Source organism: Lepisma saccharinum, chromosome 7 (genome assembly GCF_977018435.1).
Source record: "Lepisma saccharinum chromosome 7, izLepSacc3.1, whole genome shotgun sequence".
Lineage (NCBI taxonomy): Eukaryota > Metazoa > Arthropoda > Insecta > Zygentoma > Lepismatidae > Lepisma > Lepisma saccharinum.
Window position 1 is genome coordinate 9,547,254 of NC_139235.1, and position 19,858 is coordinate 9,567,111.

The window sequence follows — 19,858 nt, forward strand, 5'->3', positions numbered from 1 at the left end:
GTCGTAGCGCGTTGCACTAACCACTTCGCCACGGTGGTTGGCGAATGTGTAAACGTGGTAGTGGAAATATAAAATATTTGGAATACATGGAAATAATGCTGAAAAGTACACATTCCAAGTTTATTGACATTTTTATCCATTTCACCCGCTTCCCTCCCTTGGGACAATAGATCACTTACACAGATTAGATACACTATCTAATCTATGACGATGTACCCTCGTTCACTCATTACTATGCACATGCATATGTTTAAAGTCCAGGCCAATGCACTGCCCTTTTTCCGGAGAGGTAGATAATAATGATTAGTGAGAAATATAAACATGACATTCTTAAACGGCACATGAAATATAAAAATTACGGTACAGAAGGTGCTGTTCGTTCTCTGTGCAACACGGATACGCACCTGTCAAACATATGACTCAGGTAACGCTACCTTTCCAGTGAAGCGTAAGCAACTTGCAAGACGCTGGTAGTAAAAATAAATTCCGACGTTGTGTGTTGGCAGCACTGCAGAGAGGAGCAAGGCCGACAACCACGGTCAAACAACGCAGCTATTCGCTCGCTGCACGGTTGGTAAGCAGTAAGCACCAGAGCAATGACTCAGTTCCGAAGTGAGTGCGTGGTAAAAGAAGCTGTGTTGTGATGCTGGAGTGTTCAAAGGACTGTGTTTTTATAAAGTTATTTCGGGTGTAAAATCGAACTATGGAGAGTGGTGGTGGAAGTTCCTCTAGTGATAGTGTTAAATCTGGCTCTCACCCCGGGTGTGGCTGTGGTGGTGCGTATGCAATAATTACTGTCCAAGTAACTCCTACAACGGGAGGCCAGTTTGATCTTCAAGTGTCGAAAACTGAAAGTATTGAGAACCTTAAGAAACTTATTTCTAAGAAACTTAAAGTGCCAAAGGAAAGAATATGCTTATTACATCGGGACAGGTAAGTAAAGGATTTTCACAACTTTTTTTTTTGTGTTCATTGTGACGTGTAAATTTCACTCGTAGCAGTGATTATTTATACGTACATAATAATGCATATTTAGAATTAAGCTGTGATAAAAATGTTCTGGTAACAATAATTTGCAGAAACTACATGTTTTTTTTACCGATATTGAACTAGGTAACCTAATTTCGTAATTTTTTATGGGGCATGTTGAAGTGTAATTTGGGGTAATAATCATTGCTGTTTAACTCCAAGAACATAATTGTTTCGGTGCGTGTTTTTAGTTAGAATTTTCTCTAAAAATTATTTTGTACATGACCTTGAAATTAGCAGAATCATCATTATTTCAGGCAACTCAGAGAAGGCACCTTACAAGAAAATCAACTAGTGGACGGAAGCAGGCTTACCCTGTTACCCAGCGTTGAGACTGGCTTATTGGTAAGTTTTTTATCTTTTATTTCCTCAAAAATTAAATGTATGTCCGTAACCTATTTGGGCTGGACTACATGAATCGTCGACCGCTAGTTTGTGGGTCATGGTTCCAACCGAGTCACACTGAAGTGCAAGCAGGCGTACCAACTACAACAATGGCTACCGAGTCGCAGGTTGAAATAAAAATGTAATCCGAAGTACTTGTTTCTTGAATGTAAAGTGAACTCTACCGCAAAGTTTTAGTGTTAGTGTGATTCTTACAGGATGCCTGTAGCCGTGGGCGCAGCTTGGAAGTGGTAATGGCATTTCCACTTATTCCCAACATTCATTAATGTGTGTAATCATTCATTGATACTCGTCGACGTATTTGCCAACAAACGTGTCGTCTGGATCGAAATTAGGATGGCTGTCCTAGATTCGTTAATTTTGAAGAAGCAGATGGAATGTAGATGCTATGGAACCCTTCAAAAGTTTAGCAAAGAGACCATTTATAATTTATTTTTGTTATAATAGTGTGATCATGCTTTATACGTGATTATGAAATGTTTATAGTAACTTGCTGTTTACAATTCTCCAATTCAGCTGCAGTAAATAATTGATCTGACCATTCAAAGATGGCAATATTTTTTTTTTCCAATCAATACTTTGTGGCATCTCATTTTAGTAGTTACTTCTAAAAGAAGTTCATATGGATGAACATTCACCTGTGTTGGAATGAAAACTTCCAGTTTCTGTTCTTTGAACTCATTAATGTGCGAATATACAGAAACTGTTTTTTGAGATTTTGATTCCCATGTGAAACATCAGTGAAAAGTTGCATGAAAGGTGGCTTTGTGTACCATTTTTAGTTATTACAGAGGAGATTAATATTTTGACTGTCATTAATGTAATTCTTGTACAAGTAACATTGTACTTTTTCCACACAAATTCTTCACATCACTTTGTAAAATTCCCCAAGGTGCTTCTTGGATGGAGTTGTTACATAATAGGTAAATGATTAGTGAATATGCTTGAACGGAAATGAGATGAATATAACCTTGCAGCTTAAATTACTTCTCTATTAGAATTGCTCATACTGAAAGTAATTATCTGCTTTTCCTTATTAATAAGTCATATATCCTCTAATATTTCTGGATACAGGTTGTTTGATTTTGGTGATAGTTTTTTCAGAGCACATTGTTTTCTTTGTTCGTTAGAATTGAAATGCTTTCAGTGCATTTATTTTATTGTACTGGTACTAATTTGGGGCATAGTTTTTGTGCTTATTTGCTGGCTCTGCAATGCATAGTAAACTTTCGATTTCATCCACGAAAGGTTCGAGGCTTGGCATGGGTGTTCTTTGCGAGTAATTGTCCCTTCATCAGTTTCACCTAATCATCTTTCATTCTTAGCCCAAAAGTTGAAAGAAAATTACTGAAAATAACATAAGTAAAGAATTTTAACTTTACAAGCAGTATTGGGTTGATTTTTGCAAGAATATTGAAAATCATGTTCACATTTTTGCTTTTCCTGTCCTTTGTGGTTATTGTTACATGATCATATTGAAATCGGCAATGTGGTACAGTCATTTCTTCTCTATTTAGAACGTTCCATGAAATGATTAAAAGCTTTGAAGATGATTATGCTAGATTTAGGAACTTCCCTTTGAAGTAGCAACAAGGCAGTTGACTAATTTTTATGCATTTGAAATAAAGTGCAAATGCTATTAATTTTATTTCCTATAATTTCAATCACTACCAAAATGAAAAGTAATCTTTATCTTTCATGCACTTTTTTAAAAATGTTATGAATAAATTTTGTAATTTGTACGTTTCGTCAGCTCATATATGCCATACAAAAAAAACTAACTTACCTGAAAGGGGAGGGGGAGCTTAGAGGCCCACATATTTTTAAATCTCTAAAATTCTATAAACCATTTTGTCTGCTCCCTTTGTTGCTTAGATAGGTACAGTTATATAATAATTACGAAACTCCAATCATTAATGAAAAACAAGAACCTGTCACTTGCTTGAGTACCATGTTGGAACACATCTCAAAGGGGGTGGGGGTAGATGATAGGTGCATTGTGTGAATTTTGTCTCCTTTGATTTTACGAACAAAAATAATACAGGCATTTGGGAACACCTTAGAGAAGAAAACAGGAGTTGGTATTCATGATCTTATCTGGAACATTGTTCAGTAATGATCAATCAGCATATACAACATTAACCTTTTGAAGCCCAAGACCTTTTTCACAAGTAAGCCTCTGGGTACCGAGCCAATTTTGAGCAAAGAGCAGAGTTTCAATTAAATAAGTGTAGATCGGAAGCTAATTGCCCTAGAGAGATGAGTGATATACCGTTGTACGCGGAATGAACCAGAGATTCAGACTATATGAAATTTTTGCAAATTCGGCGTATTTGTGGCGAGGGGGAGGGGGCTAACTCTCAAAATTCCAAAATTTCGGGAAAAAAAAATTGTGTTCCCCCACCCTCCCCTCAGGCAAAAAGTACATGACAGTGTCGACATGCATATGGAAATGATCGCTAACATGTAAGGAACACAAAAATATTTGCATTATTATCATATGACCAATGTAACTTGAGTTATACCCCCAAAAGGAATTGTCGGCACGCCACTGATTCAAGCTTCAAAATGCAGCGGTACCTTGAAATAACTTTAGCTCAGAGACTATTTGCCCTGGAGATATGAACGATATACCGTTGTACGCAGAATGAATCACAGATTCAGACGATATATAATTTATTCACATTTGGCGCACTTATGGAGGGTGATAGGGGGGAAATCCCCTGGATTTTTTTTTTAAAAAAAAGTTTCTCCCCCAGCCCCTCCGAAAAAAAGGATATGAAAAGTTCAAAATGCACATAGAAATTATCGCTCGCATGTAAGAAACAGAAAAATATTTGCATCATTTCTGTATGACCAATGTAACAACAGAACAACAAAGCCGGTCTTCCTTTGTCGGCAAAAATTTGACGTTGAAAAGAGCTGCAAAATAGAAGTACCTTTTCCCACCTTTCCCCCTCCATTTTCATGAAGACAAAAAAAAAGCAAAAAACAATTTCTGTTAAATACATGTGTTAGGAACAATATAAAAAAATAAAATCGATATTCTAGCCAAAAATGGAAAAGTTATAACGTAAAAACTAGACCTTGACACAGCATCTCGATCGAGACGCTTGGTACCCCGAGGGTTACTTTTGGGTATCTCGTTCGAGATGCTTGGGCATCAAAAGGTTAAACAATAAATCACACACAGTGATATTTCCAATTTCTTGCTTGGTATATGGAAGGAACACTTTAAATCAAATACTATGTGTGTGTTTCTTGGATATCAATGTGGTGTATATTCTGTTACATGGTGCTCACAAACTTTTTTCTTGATTTATTCAATTTGCTCGTAAATATTTTGATATATTGATCATATTAATAATAAGTTGATTAAATAGTGAACCAGTTTTATAATTTCTGTATTCATAACAAAAAAATAAAAAAGGTAAAGTGCTCCCCTGTGCTTAGCACCATGCCATGAAGGCATGTTGGGGGGGGGAGGCCCCTCACTTTCTTGATCCGGTCACAAGTGCTGGTGATGGGATCAGCATCACACCCCTGGCTGCCTTTACCCCCCAGGGTTTCCCCTAGGTACCCATGTCATTCGATGCTGGGTGGGTGCTGGGGCCATTTCCAATGTTAGAAAAGTTCCCAGATTTGAACCGGTCGGGAATCAAACCTGGGAGCTTGAGCATGATAGTCAGATGCGTTACCGACTGAGTCACCGTGGCTCATTCATGTATTTCGTAATCTTCTTTCACATGTTCAAGTCAACAACTATGATGATATGACATAGGGGTCAGTGGAGTTCACTTTGATATTTTTTTAGCTTGCATTGTGGGTATGATCGAGTTAGTGGTGTTTCAATCTCCTATAGCAGTGGCTCCCAAAGTGTGCCCTGGGGCACAAATATGTGTTTTTTTTTAGTACTTTTACACTTGAGGCAAGCAACCTAACCACACTAACCGAGCATTGCAAGTGTTAAATAGGCCTACATTCTTACTTGGGTGCTGCGGAAAAATGTTGAAACACTAAGGGCACCGTGAAACAAAAATTTTGGGAAGCCCTGTCCTATAGCCTGCAGACTGTGAATCTTGGGGAGAATTCACACCGAAGAGACAAGATGCACGCAGCTAGGGACATTTGTTTCTTTGCTCAGTTTGCATGATGGTACCGATATAATTGTATTAATCAGTTTTTTAGTCACCCGAAAAAAAATGTAACTAGTCATTGTTATATGTGAATAGTGTTATAAAATTTCTGTAATTTATTGAAACTCTGGAGAGGCATGGTTTGGGCATGAGAAATAATATGCACTGACCTCAAACTGTATACACTAGACTTTCCAGCCTGAATAAAGTGAATACCTAAACACTAGAGAAATCGTTCTCAACCTTCGTGAAACCATGTCCCGGGAATTTTATTAAGTCAATGCCCTTAGCCCAAGAATTTTCCTCGTAAATACCTTTACAGTATTTAAGATGTTATGCATGAATTATCATGTGCCTATGAAATTAAATTCTGATAAATAAATTCTAGCATTTCCATAAAGAGTAATAATAGTTTGATTACATGTGTAGGATTGTTGACAAATATAAAAATATGGATGTGGAAGTGGTAACGTCCTCTACTTGCAATTGTGATCCCGGGTTCGATAACCGGTGGAGGCACACAGTAGGGTAGGTCCCACTTTAAACTGTTTAAGTATGTTTATTGTGCATAAAATGCACTTAAGAAACGAAAACTCACAACTCCAATATGATATTGGGATTATGATAGTTGTCAACCACTTTCAGCAGAACTTTTTGCAGCTCACTATAGTTGATACGAGGGCATGGTACCGGGTTGTGGCCCAGCAATTGAGAAACAATGCACTAGAGTACTTTACCATGTTGACTGATCTATTTTGGACTAAAGTGCCATCATTTGCTGGCTTTTTCAAATAAAAGCAGTCTCATCATAAGTGGCAAAAACATGGCCTTGTTACAGGATGTTGAAGGCAAATTACAGCTAATAACTGCACCAAACAATATGATAAAGCAAAAAGGGTGTTGTGTTTAAATCTTAAATCATTATACATATCTATACATATTGATACTTTATTATATCAACAAATTTGAGCTTCAAACACTAAGATCTCGGGTTGGGCTCTCTTCTAGAGTCTAAATATAGCTTGTTGGAATGAAACATTCGCTGTGTATGCGCAAACAACAACAATGAGGCATCACGGTGCATGGTATTGAGAAAATGGCCCAGTTCTACATGTGCAGCTTGCAGTGTCTCTTCGGTTCGAAAGGTGGCATTGATTACTGAGGGTTTGCTTCCAAGCAACACATGTCGCATGTCTCTTCAGTGCAAAGTCTCCCTTAGATTTATGACCAACCATCTGGAAACATTAATTTTTTTACATGTCACAATTCCTCCCTTTGCAGTTACCTCTGTCTTTCTCAGGATTCTTATTTGTAATCCAAGTTGGCTTCTGGTGCTAAACTGGAAGCTCTCATATTACTTATTTTTCTATTTTAGTGTACATGAAACCCCACACATCACTTCATAAAGTGATGCATGAGACTCTTTGTTCATGAGGCATTCTTTGGTTTAATTAAACATAGAGGTCTTGTCACATGTTTTTGCTCACTGGTGCATGATCCGTTGCACTTTGTAGCAGGAACACACGAGATAAGCTGAGAATACAGCTTGTGTTTATCAAAATTTATAATCTGAAATACCAAATCTATTTTCTTCAGAAGTAAATACTCTTTATTTCTATTGATCACAACTTATAATCCTGCAAAAGGATAAATTTATAGAAGTCTGCCTTCTCCCCCACCTTGGATATGCCATAAACAATAAATCTCGTCGGCTAGAATATATTACTTTCATGATATTATGGAGACATACCTGTACTAGGCTCATTCTAATAACTAATGACAGACAACTAGTATAATTTTATTTATTTATTTACCTAAAGTTTCAGATACAGTACTGTATGACCATTTTACACTGAAACAGTAACAGCAAGGGGGAAAAAATGTAGTACAAGATGACACAGAAAATAATACCATACATTGTTAACAATTGTTGGAAAATGTCAACATACATGAGCGAGGAAGCGTATCGAAAATATACCACAGTAGAAGTGAGAGCCTTGTAGCGGGATTGTGAATGAGCTTTACATTGCACCAAGTTGGTTCACATAAATTCAGATGTCATTTTACCATGGATGATTTTATGCAAAAATTAATAATCATTTAAGAATACAACCGTGCTATATAAAAATTAATGGACTCCTTCAGCAGAGCCCTCAGTTTTGTATTTTCCCTACAATAAATGCACCATATGTAAAATGAGTAAACACGAAATGTATTATTTGCATTGCAGGTCTTGTTAAACTGCACTTGCATGAATTAATTTTGTGGTTAACCTTTATTTAAAATGGGTAAATGGTCTTATCTTGGTACCTTTCCTAACTATGGTAATTCAATAGGTGCTGCAAACAAAATACATAGATAAATTTGCATTTTTTGGTCATTGATAATCGCTTGGCGAGAACTTTAACAGGCTATGGAGTGAATGTTACTATTTTAGCCCCTCTGAAATGTTTCTGCATTCACCACTGCTCTTGGATGAATAATTTTCATGCTGAATATATTTTTCTTACACATACTTTCTAATCTTCACTTTAGTTCAAATGGATTTATGAAGTTTGAAAGCACTAAAATTTAGGAAATGAGTACTATTCACCTATCTGGAACATGGATGTCCATTCTCATACCTCCCCAGTATCAAGTGTTCTCTGCTTTTTCCTCTCCATTGATGTAGAGTACCGGCCCTGAAAATTTACACACTAATACCCCAGAATCATGGAGATACATTGGAGTCGTGGAATTTCTTTATAAGACCATAAAAAGGAAACTTGAGATGTAACAATAGATATTTAACCAAATATATATTTTCAGCTGTTATTGGTTTTTTTTATCACCAACCTACAAAAAAATTGTACATGAGTTATGCTATTGTGAAACTGTGCTATGTTTATATTGATGCTGTTTTGTTTGTTTACAATGGCTTATGCTGTACTGGAAATTTAAATAAGTTTACTTTATGGGATGGGGGGCCCAATTTTGTTTTTAGCCCAAGATGCTTGGATCTGTTTGGGGTACATAGTACACCCCAAACTGCAGGCCAACGAGGCTCTGGCATTTGCATCTATAGACAGCATAATCATTTGTAGGGCTGTGTTTTTTGGCTTTATATGTGTGTGTTTTTGACCTAGGTAAAGAGATTTTAGTCAGAAGTGTGGATGTTAAAAAGTTGCTCCCCATTATTGGGGGGTGGGGGACCAATTTGTTTTTGTAGCTCAAGATGCTTGACTCTGTTGCGTATTATTCCTGGCTCACCCTCAATTTTTGTTCCATTCTGCATGTCTTCAAGCATGCTGGTGCAGAGGCTGTCGGCATCTTGTTTTGCATTTTGTTTCAATCCTTGAAAATCATTGGGTAAAACAAAGAGCATGTACAAGGGATGGACAAAAATATGGGAACATGTAGTCTCAGCCAGTATAATCAGGGGTAGACAAAACTAAATCCATGCACCAGCCAATTTTTCTCAGGGGCTAGTTTTTTTTATTTTTTCAAATACGGGCTAAGAAAGCAATCATTCCAACTGACATAAAGCTGCACATTTTAAAATGTGATCTTAAAACATTATTAATTAATACAAGACTGGATTATAATTAATTCTTGCGGCCTTCCTAAAGAAGACTCAACCGGTGACAGCATGAATATATGTAATATATTCTAATATATGACACCAACTATATCATATCACTGCAGATTTTAACATTCGGCCTGCCACTGTGAAGAAATATGGCATGTTTATTGTTCTAATTTTATGATACAAAAATAACACGAACATTAATATGCTGTACTCTTTATTTTTTTAATAGCCACGGTAGCTCAGTCGTTATGACGTCTGACTATCATGCGAGAGACTCGGGTTCGAACCCCGGCGGGGAGAACCGGGACTTTTTCAACCTGTTAAAACGGGTCCGGCGCCCGCCCAGCGTCGTATAAAGTGGGTACCTGGAGGAAACTCGGGGGGTTAAAGGCGGCCAGGGGCGTGCTGCTGATCACATCACCCCCAGCTGGGCCGAAATCAAGAAAGTGTGGGGCCCCTAACCCCCTATACGCCTCCATGGCGTGGTGCAAAGCACAGGGCAGCGCTTTACTTTATTTTTTTAAGAAAAGTAATGGAGATTTCCATAAGTGAACTCGAAGTATTAAAAAATATATACTATTTTCTTTAGAATGAATTTGAAAAAAAATACTGGCGCCAGGTTCAAATTTTCAGGGGCCCTGTAATTTTTCTACTTCTGTGGAGTTTGTGTAGTGTCGTCCATATGCGATTTCGATTTTTCTGATCACCATTCATCTTGATCGTGGTGATTCAACAAGAGGCATTAAAGAAAGATAAGATAACCAAATCAAACAAAGATGCACTTCGATGACGTTCATTGCCCTAAACATCCGAAACGAAGTCCGGCGCGCCAGCCTCAATGTGGCAACACCGCACATCCTGACAGACACCTCCTTTTCGTGTCCCAGAGCGTACGTCGAAATGTGATTTGACCTGCCTTCGTGTGGTATTCTTCAGCGTGGAAAAACGAGCCAAGTCGCGCGGGAGGGGATGGGTAATGTCTCGGCCGACTTCGACGCGGGCGGCCGAGCGTGGCAGTTGCAATCACAAAGGAGGCATTGTTTCGAACGAGCCTTTCATACGCTCGGGAGTTTTATGAAGCTTCCATATTTATCGGAGCGGAACGTTGTAACCAAGAGGTCCTGTGTTCGATTCCCCTTGGTGAGCACATTTCCCACTTACAACAGGGGCGCGTCGAGTATCTGAGCGATGGTCGCTGAGCAAGATTTTCGCTCGTTGAGCAGACAGATCATTAACTTGACGGTGTGTGCTCATTGATAAAAATATCAGTGATCAATATATGCAGTGACGAAGCGTGCTGTCTCTGGAAGGGTAGGCACAGGACGGAGTAGAGATGCGGGGGGGGACAAGTTTTTTAAAAGTAGCATGTTAAAATAGAGCCCCTAGGAAATAAAATATAACATATTGCCTGAATCTCATCTACTGCTGTTCGAAAAAGTCTGTATAGGGATTGTAAAGGATAATGTAGTGATTAACGTTATCGCCTTATAATCTAGAAGTAGAAGGTTCGATTCCCCCTGGAGGCATTGGTTCACATTTTACTTTAATCTACTCTCGATTAGATATCTGAGAATAAAGGTGCTTCTGTCTCGAAGGTGAGAAAACAGTGGGACTCTGTTTTGACCACGCATCACACAATGAAAAGCCATTGTGTCAAGCCCTAGCCCTCTTACATTTGTTATACAGGGTGATTCACAGAAAACTAACACATTTATTTCAACAAGAATGTTGCTAAACACAATTTGGTATGCCACAAATGTGGAGTAACTTTGGGAGATTGTACCCTCTACAGCAAATACTGAAAATATCCTCCCTGCTGCTCCAAGCACAACGCAACACGTAGTTCCATGTTACTGGCTTCTCGTTGGAGAACGCTGTTTTCAATACCATTGATCTCGTGTACAATGTTCTGCTTCAAATCGTCCAAAGTCTGGGGGCGTGTGGCGTAAACTGTCTTTTAAGTAACCCAATAGGAAGAAGTCCGGGGTTGTCAAATCCGGAGATCTCTGTGCCCACAGGTTCTTGAAAATTATCCGGTCGTCACAAAAACTTTCATTGAGCTCCATGGATTTGTTCGATGTATGGCATGTGGCGCTATATTGTTGAAAATATCCTTGACTCAACTCTAGCCTTTACGCAGCTCTGTGTCATTCAGTTGCTCAACAAACACCATGAAAATATAAAGTACGTACTGTATCCATTAGTGTTGCCCACGAGACGAGACTTTGGCCTGTCTCGTCTCGTGGAATTGCTGTCTCGTCTCGAAAATATTCGTTTGTCTTATGACACATGATCAATCTCGTCTCGTCTCGAATTTTTAAAAGCCTGTCCCGTCTCGTCCCGTGGGCAAAGCCAGTTTCGGTGACGAAAGCTACCAAATTCTGCACAGCTGCGTACTCTCTTGAGGATGTATGAATCTTCCAGATGTCCTGCGTCATGTGAAACTAACTTGGAGAATTACGAGGTATTCTTGTTTCAGTAAAAGGGCAAAGAAATGTGTGTTTTATATGAATCACCCTTATTAAAGCTGCTTGTAAAAATTATTTGCTACTTCAATAACAGTCTCGTAAATGTTTCTCGCATTAAAGAAATGGATCACTTGATCGTCACTTAGTATTTATTTCTTTTTCCTGCAGACCTCCTCGGCGGATTGGTTATAACAGCGTGCTACGACAAGGGCCTCAGGTTCGAATCCCCGCCTGGGCATAGGTGTTCTTTGCGAGTGTCCCTTCGTCAATGTCATCATATCATCGCTCATACTAATCTTCCCAATTAGCCAAAAATGTCAGAAAGCCAAGTAAAATAAACTAAATCTATCAATCAAATATTTCTTTTTAACTCTTCTTCAACACTCGACTTTTATTTCAAATTATAATACGATTTAGAAAATGATGAAATGCTAAATGAGAACACAGACACCTTTCTGTGTAACACACCGACCAGAAAATTTCAGAAACATGGGGTTTCTCAATACGTTTGCACTGCACTTTGCCCCCTTTTAAAAGTAGCGCCTTTTCGGTTATGTAATTAATCATGAAATAAAATTTCGCCTCCATATCCCTTTCCTCAAAGTAATAAGTTTAAAATAATTTCCCCCTCTCAATCGAGATTGGTGTGGTGCACATCCAGCAGCTAACACTTCGCGAAAAACGGTTCCTCATAAAAAAAAAAAGCACAAAAATTAACGCTGGTAACCAACTTACATGCATTATTTGCAGTTAGAATTATATTAATGCCTACGTTGATAGGTTAGGAGGCCAAGTTTAGAGGTGTTAGAAACACATTTTCGCGACGTGTTAGCAGCCGAGTGTGGCCCGCTCCCGGCACACTCTGAATCTTCCATGGAAACGCTGCTTCAACAAGCTGTATACGTCCACTGCCTGCTTCGTCACGCGCTCGTATATACAGGGTCGGCACTCTTCGGAAGTGGGAGGCCGGCCTCGCAGTTTGTTACAGGCGAATATGCCCCTGTTTTCCCGCACGAATCACATAGGTTATTATGGGCCAGCTGAGCCACTCTCAGGCTGCCCTCGCTACATTCGCATGCAGGGTGGGAAACTTGCTGTAATTATCGGAAAACCTAGAATTTCAGTTTTCTTTTAAGTGTCGTTTAATGAAGTTATAAGTAATATAATAATCCGTAATAGCCACATATATTTGGGTAGAACGCTTCACCACTGAATATGTGATCAAGATGGCTTCGTCGAGTGGACAAGATTTCAGTGATTATTATAATATTAAATATTAAAATATAATTATTGCTTTCCAAAACAATGGCTGGGTGCTTATCAATGAGAACAATTTCTGATGGATTTTTCTCCTGTATTTTATTTTATAGATTTCAGGTTTCGCAGATAGCCTAGAATATACGCTCCTGCTTCATATAATATTTTCAAATATCCTGTAAGGCAACAAATGAATATCAAAATGTGACTCAGGAGGCATTGGGTGCAGGCCCGTAGCCAGAATTGATCTCTAGGGGGACTCTCAGGTTATCAGGGGGGCTTTGTAAATCAAGTCCATTTTTCAATAGTTGAACAGTGTTAAATGAAGGTAAATTATGTGTGGGAGGAGGGGGGTCATTAAGTTACATACAGTTTAGAAATATCACACAATACATGTTTTCTATATCTTTTAAAATATCGCTTGAAGTGTTAATTGGCTCTTACTAAAATCATCCCTTACTACACTCCATACTACGTTTGATGATAGATATTTACATCACCCAAGAAAAGGTGGACAATATTCAATCATAGTGCCTAGCGTACATTCAACTCCCTGGCCGAAACAATAAAACTCCCCTTCATCCCCAAAATTTGGGAGCTGTTCACCTTTGACACAAATGCGCAGGGAATTTGCATAATGATAATCATCACAGATTTCTGTATAAATGGGAGGTCGCAACAGGGGCAACGAAGGTACAGGTAAAGAAGCTCCGCTGTGAAGGAACTTTCTGAATTCTAGATAAGAAAATCTCCTAAATACTTGCCGCTACTTCGAATGTAATAACTGCTGTTCATGCTCCCTGAATTTATCCTTCACCAAAGTTGTGAGGAACATAATATCTGCTGTTTACATTTTCACCCTTCACTGCAAACAAATTACACAAAGTAGTTTACCTAATGACAAGGGGGCTGACCTCAGTGTAAAGGGGGGCTCAGCTCCCCCCCTGGATCCTGCCTGGCTACGGGCCTGATTGGGTGGTGTGATTGTTTTTAAGCCTCTCGAGATTAAAAAAAACTACTCAATAATCAGTATCCTTTTCGTGTTTTTCTCCACATGTGTTGCGTCTACAGGGCGAAGCAAGCAGGACAGTGCAAGTGAATGAGGCAAACATTTTACTTCATTTCCCGTCAAATCCAAAGGTAAACAAAATGGCGACCTAAGAGTGCCACTGGTGTCGGCTTAAAGTTTGTCCAAAATGTTGGCTCTATTTCGGGACATGATTTTAATATTGTCAAATACTGCTATTATTGAGAGAAAATAGATTAAAAGCAGTTATTTTATTTGCTCTAAAACAGTCAGGGTGCAATACCGTACCGCACGATCAAGACTTTCATTGTTCCATTAAATTTGCATTCACGCGGATGATTATCGCCTCCGTGTGGTCCAGTGCTGCCACAATCTCAGAATAAAAAATCCCCTTTTTGTCTATTTTTCCCTTCGTTATAGAATAATTGAAATGCGCAATATCAGACCAAATAAAAGGTATTATTGTAGTAATTCATTGAAAAATTGCTATTTATTTAATTAAATTGTAAATTTTGCGAAAAGTATACAGAATTCGAAAACTTTTCTGACACAAGTGTAACTGCAGGTGTTTCAAATTACGTAATAGGAAGACACTGATGGTTGTAAGGCAGGTTGGCAAGTTGTGCAAAAGTTGCTCTTGTGCACTTTTTTACGTATCATTTTTACCAGAATTTCCCTGCATCGAGGGAAATTTCAGTTCTTGTAGCAACTCTATTTGTAGGCTGTGATCTTACGCAGCAGCTCGATTTGTGCTGTCAGCATGTTTTGATCTCTGCGAAAGCCTTGCTAAGCAAATGAAAATCGCCGGTGTCATGAATTCGACGTGAAATTTCGTAAATTGGTGGATATTTGTAGTGAATAGTAGAATCCTTCTCATACTTCAAAAGTACTCGGTATTGATGATCAGATATAGCGCATGCCCGCCCTTTTGTTGATGGGAAAGCGTTAACTTGCGAAATGCTCCAGCACATCTAAGGGTACGGTCACATTGGATCCGGTTTAGGTTGAAATTTTACATCGGCGTACAGTGAGATGCCCAAGTATTGTTCGGCAAATTGTCCACGACTAATTTAATCAATTTTTCTCTTGCATCCTACTAGATTTTAATGAAGGATTTTTTTTACGTTTGCGGTTGTAGAAGCTGTCAGCAGTTTGTTTGGCGTTTTGCTTCAATTCTTGAAGCTCTCATCGACTAAAGCAAGGAGAAAAAGTCCTTTTTATATATATTTCACAGTACTGTTTTTTTTTAGAAATTTCGCCGATATTTTTCATAATTTTATTAAAAAGTGGCCGAGAAACTCTAAATTCAACTAAAGATTCAGAAAACTTTTCAAAAATTGAGATTGGAATAAAACCAGACTATTTGAGACTATAGTTGTTAATTTGCTTGTTAATACTTGTGCACCCCACTGTACACGGCAGAACAAACACGATGTAAATACATGTGGGCTGTCACATTGGAGCCGAGTTGCTCTGACGTGACCGGTCGCATTTCACCGATTCAATCCGCATTATTATTGGACCGAATACGTCAGTAGTGTAATGCCTTGTAGTATTTCTACTAAACCTCTTTCGTTGATTGGTTGATTGACAATAAGGTAAAAGTATGATAAAGATCCCCGTGCGATACAGGTTCATATAGGTATATATATATATATAGGTAGGGCTCCATTTCAGCCATCCTTGGAGCTGATGTGATCAGCACCACGCTCCGGCCGCCTTTACCCTCAGGATGCTCCCCCCATTTTCCTCCCACGTACTAATTCATTCGACCCTGAGTGATCCCGCTTTCTGCAGGGACAATGCCGGAAAATTTCCCACCTTAGATCACCGAACCCGCATCTCCCGTCTGACAGAGACTTCCTACTGACTAGACCATCGCAGCTCCAGTTTGGGTGACAATAGTAGACAATAAAAGATAATTATTGATTTGGTTTACGAAGTATATAATTAGACACGTCAATCATGAACTATCGCAATCGGTACATAGCAAGCAGTTTAAGTACTTTTTTTTTTTTGCACTTATCCTAAATCTCATTACTTCACACCCTCCAGTGTTTCAATAATGGGTTTTTCAACAGTGACATTTCGTCGGTCATTTCGGTACACTCTACACATCAAATTCTACCAGCACAAATATGATACATTCTCGAACGAGACGTTGGTACTAACTCTATGAAGAATTGAAAATCCTGAATAGAATACAGAGAACAGAATGGAATGGTATTTATTTAAGCAGGCGTGTTGCGGCGTCGTGGGCCGTTCTTATAACCAACCCTTGTCAAAGATACAATAAATGAATAAAAACATAGAAAAAACACATTGATCACGATAATACAATAAATATAATATAAAGATTATACAATAATAAAATCATAAATTGAATTGATAAGTAATAAGTAGTTCATTTTGTGTGATAGGTATGCATTGTGTGATGTGTAAGTGCAGGTGCAATTGTTTACATATCAAGGTTAATGTAGTTGTTGGGACAATAGTAAGTTCTTTAGTTGTTTCTTAAAATTTTGATAGCAAATCTCTTACTCGCATGTTTTTCAGAGTACTATATCTTTTCGAGCAGGTTATTTATTTTTAAATCTTTTAATATTTTTGTTAGGTAGTTCCGCATTGTTCCCATGTGTAATTATTATTTGATCTAACACACGTTCAAACATCAGATTCTTGAGTGATATCAATGTAAGAAGCCAACAGTGATCCAGAGACGCTTGGCCCTTACGCGACACGTTTTTATCGACGCACGAATATCAAAGACTGCTGATACCTTACCTTCTTTCGTCGCTACGATACGAAGCTTCCAAGGAAATCGAACACAATACGGGGTCACAAATTTCACGAATGGATTATCTTTGCAATTACTATAAATGAAACTAATAATAATGACGTATATATCCGCTTGGTACATCTGAAGATCTCGTAGATAGGTAGATATAGCTTTCGTTATCACAAAAGTTCTCGGATCTCGAAAGATCAAATACCATATAGAGGTGTTTTCACAACGTGTAGAAGTCGTTAAAGGAATCAAGTTTTCTCCCAAGTTTTTCTTCTTGACGCCTCGTTTCGACGCTACGAAGCCCTTAAAGATAAATATGGAACCAGGCAGCACAGGGGGACAGTTACTAATAATGGAGTGAATTCGTAAGTGCTTTAAAATACTGTGTGTTATGCACACTGGCGTCGGGAACGGGTCCATCGGACACTCCCCGTGGAAGTTGGCGTCGTTCATTTCAAATTACGAAAAAGCAGAAAGCTTGCTATATTAAATCTCATCGCTTATTTGAAAAAAAAATTGTATTTTTATTAGTTTATAATAGTTATTTGGAAATAATTATAACCGTGGTTATTATTTCTAGTGCTTATGTACACAAAATCAGGTAGATAACCACTAGTGTTGAAAAATTATCGTCCAGTCGATATCAACTAGACGATATATTGTCATTTTGGCGATATGTATCGTGTCGGCGATATATCGTCACGATAATTTAACGATATTTGGCGATCTATATCGTGGAGACGAAATATCGCGATATCAAATTTCCGATATCGTCTATCCCTAATAACCACTTAATGTGTTTGAAGAAGTTCGCTAAGGACGGTAAGTCTCGATTTTACAGAAGTCTGGTCCGTTCTCGTCTCGTTCTTTGTAAGGACATCTCGGTCTCATTACTTGGACTGTTTTTATTGTGTTTTTTTTAATGTATTGATATTACACAACTAGACGAGTGTACAAGGACGCTACAAATTGAATACCTGTAGCAGGAAAAAAGAGATGTGGTCGGGTTCTGCAACATGGCGATGTCTAATTTGGAACCGTGATCAGTGGTATGGAGCTTCTGACATGAAATCGATGTCTTACGCGGTCTCTCCCCTTTCTAATTGATCGTCCCGACGGGGCGTAGGGGGAGAGACAAAAGAGGGTTGGGGCGCACGAGAAGCAAGTTGGAGATGCTATCATCCTCGAGGCTACAAAGGTTCGATATATGCTCCTCTGTTTGCGAAATTCAATACTGAGGCTGCAGTCCTTTAGTTCCATTTGCCCGTTCAAGATATTTGTTAAAACGTTACATAGTGTCAGTTTAATCAAGCCTTATTGACCTTGGGTGACCAGACGTTCGAACACATGTATCCACTGTTAAACTTAATTAATGGAATTTTACTAAGATAAGGCTAGGCCCAAATTTCAAAACGATTTTAAGAAATAAACGTCTAGTGTGAAAACGTGTGTAGAATTGTAGTTTTGTTTGTCTTCCACACTCTTTTAAACATAGTACTTGGAAAAGTATGTTTCAAAGGCTGTTGAACGTCTTCTATAGTACCTGATAAATTCATTGTTTGTACCGTAAGTTAATTTTTCAATAAGTAGAATATTTTAATTTACAGTTGTCCATACGATCATAAAATACAATCGCCAAATTATTATTATTGTGTATTTTTTGTATTGTGTGGGGTTGGGATGGGAGATGGAAATAGCTAAAACAAGGTGCATTGTGCCATGCTTTTCTTTGTGAGAATGTGGTTACCCTGTTTTGACCCGCTATTTTTGTAACACAAAATTTGTACTACTGAAATTAGTCTACCATGCAATTCTGATTTTAGTTTATCGAAATTTTATAATTTCAGGATACTGACAAGTTCATAGTTGTGCGCTATATGTAAAATACAGGGTCATCGAGAATGATTGCCGGGAATTATAAAATAAGTAATTAATGGATGTACACGTGTGACAAGTTTAAAGTTTTAGACTTAGCTTAGTACACTTCGATATGGCGCCATTTGTAGCTCTGGTGATGTCTAGACTTGATTCAATCCCCTGTCTCGTCTTCTGAATTGTGTCCAGAATTACAGTTGCAATTGCTTCAGCGACCTCTCTTTAAGGTGCTCCCGCGCATGCGCCGTTTTAAGCCTCTCGGTCACACAAAACTTAAAAGTTTTCTGAACATTTTAAAACGCCACGCGTGTGGTATATCCATTAAATAGTTCTTTTATAATAACAGTTTAAAATCCCGGCAATCATTCTCGATGTTCCTGTATGAAATGTTATGATTTCGGTAATGACGTTCAAGCATATTTGTGTCCTTAATGTAAATAATGTGCCAAGGTACGTGTAATCTATATATTGCTTTGTCAACTTTAAAAAGATCTGTGTGTGTCGATACACGTGAATAAACTCTAATAGTGGCACGTTTCTGTGAACTATTCCATCTCATTTTGCGAATGTTAAGACTCCCAACTAATATTTCACTACGGTACATAGTTGGAAAATTGTTTGCCAGCAAATTATCTTTTTTCCTGTGGCCAGTAATTAGTAATTCCTCACAGTGTCCGTAAGGAAAAGGGGCTAAGTGTGTTCTAGCAGAAGTGACATATTTCGAGCTGGCAGGCGTGATTGTCGGTTACTCTGCCCAGGGTTCACACTGTATTTCAGGTGCACATTCGTGGAGAGTTAACGCTCTACTGCCTGCACATTGTGATGAACACACCGTAAAGTAACAGTTTATCAGTCATTGAGTCAACCGTAATTGAATTGTTTTGGGCTTTTTTTTTTTCATTCTAGGCGTGTAGTCGTTAATAAAGTAATGTGTTTTTGTTTTGTGTGCCGAGATAGATAATTAGGTGTTACAGAACCAGAGTACTGAGTAGATCCTTTCCCAACTACAGATTCTAAGAGTAAACAAATCTCTCCAGATTGGTGTTTGGAGTGAGGGGGATGTTATTCACTCCATCTAGCAAAAGTTTCGCAAAGCATCCCTCAGTTGTCAATGTTATATTAAATCATAGGAGCATCTCCATTTAACCCCTAGGGCCGAGCAAACATCCCCCAGGTAACATTTTCCAGTTTCAAGCGTTGGCCCAGATAAAGTATGCAAGTTAACGAATTGACTTTTTCGTACCCCATGACTGCACAAGGATGTCAAGCTTCATAGTGGTACGAATATCATGGAAACTTTTCGTG

General features: G+C 38.4%; 1 protein-coding gene across 1 annotated transcript in view; it reads left to right on the forward strand.

The window, feature by feature from the left end:
* Positions 1 to 508: 508 nt before the first annotated feature.
* Positions 509 to 19,858, forward strand: part of stx (ubiquitin-like domain-containing protein stuxnet) — a 50,628-nt gene continuing 31,278 nt past the window's right edge. Inside the window, exons 1-2 of the mRNA XM_083125733.1 lie at positions 509 to 933; positions 1,287 to 1,374. Of these exons, the coding sequence (XP_082981859.1) occupies positions 704 to 933; positions 1,287 to 1,374 (318 nt within the window). The 5' untranslated portion in view covers positions 509 to 703. The remainder of the gene's footprint in view (positions 934 to 1,286; positions 1,375 to 19,858) is intronic.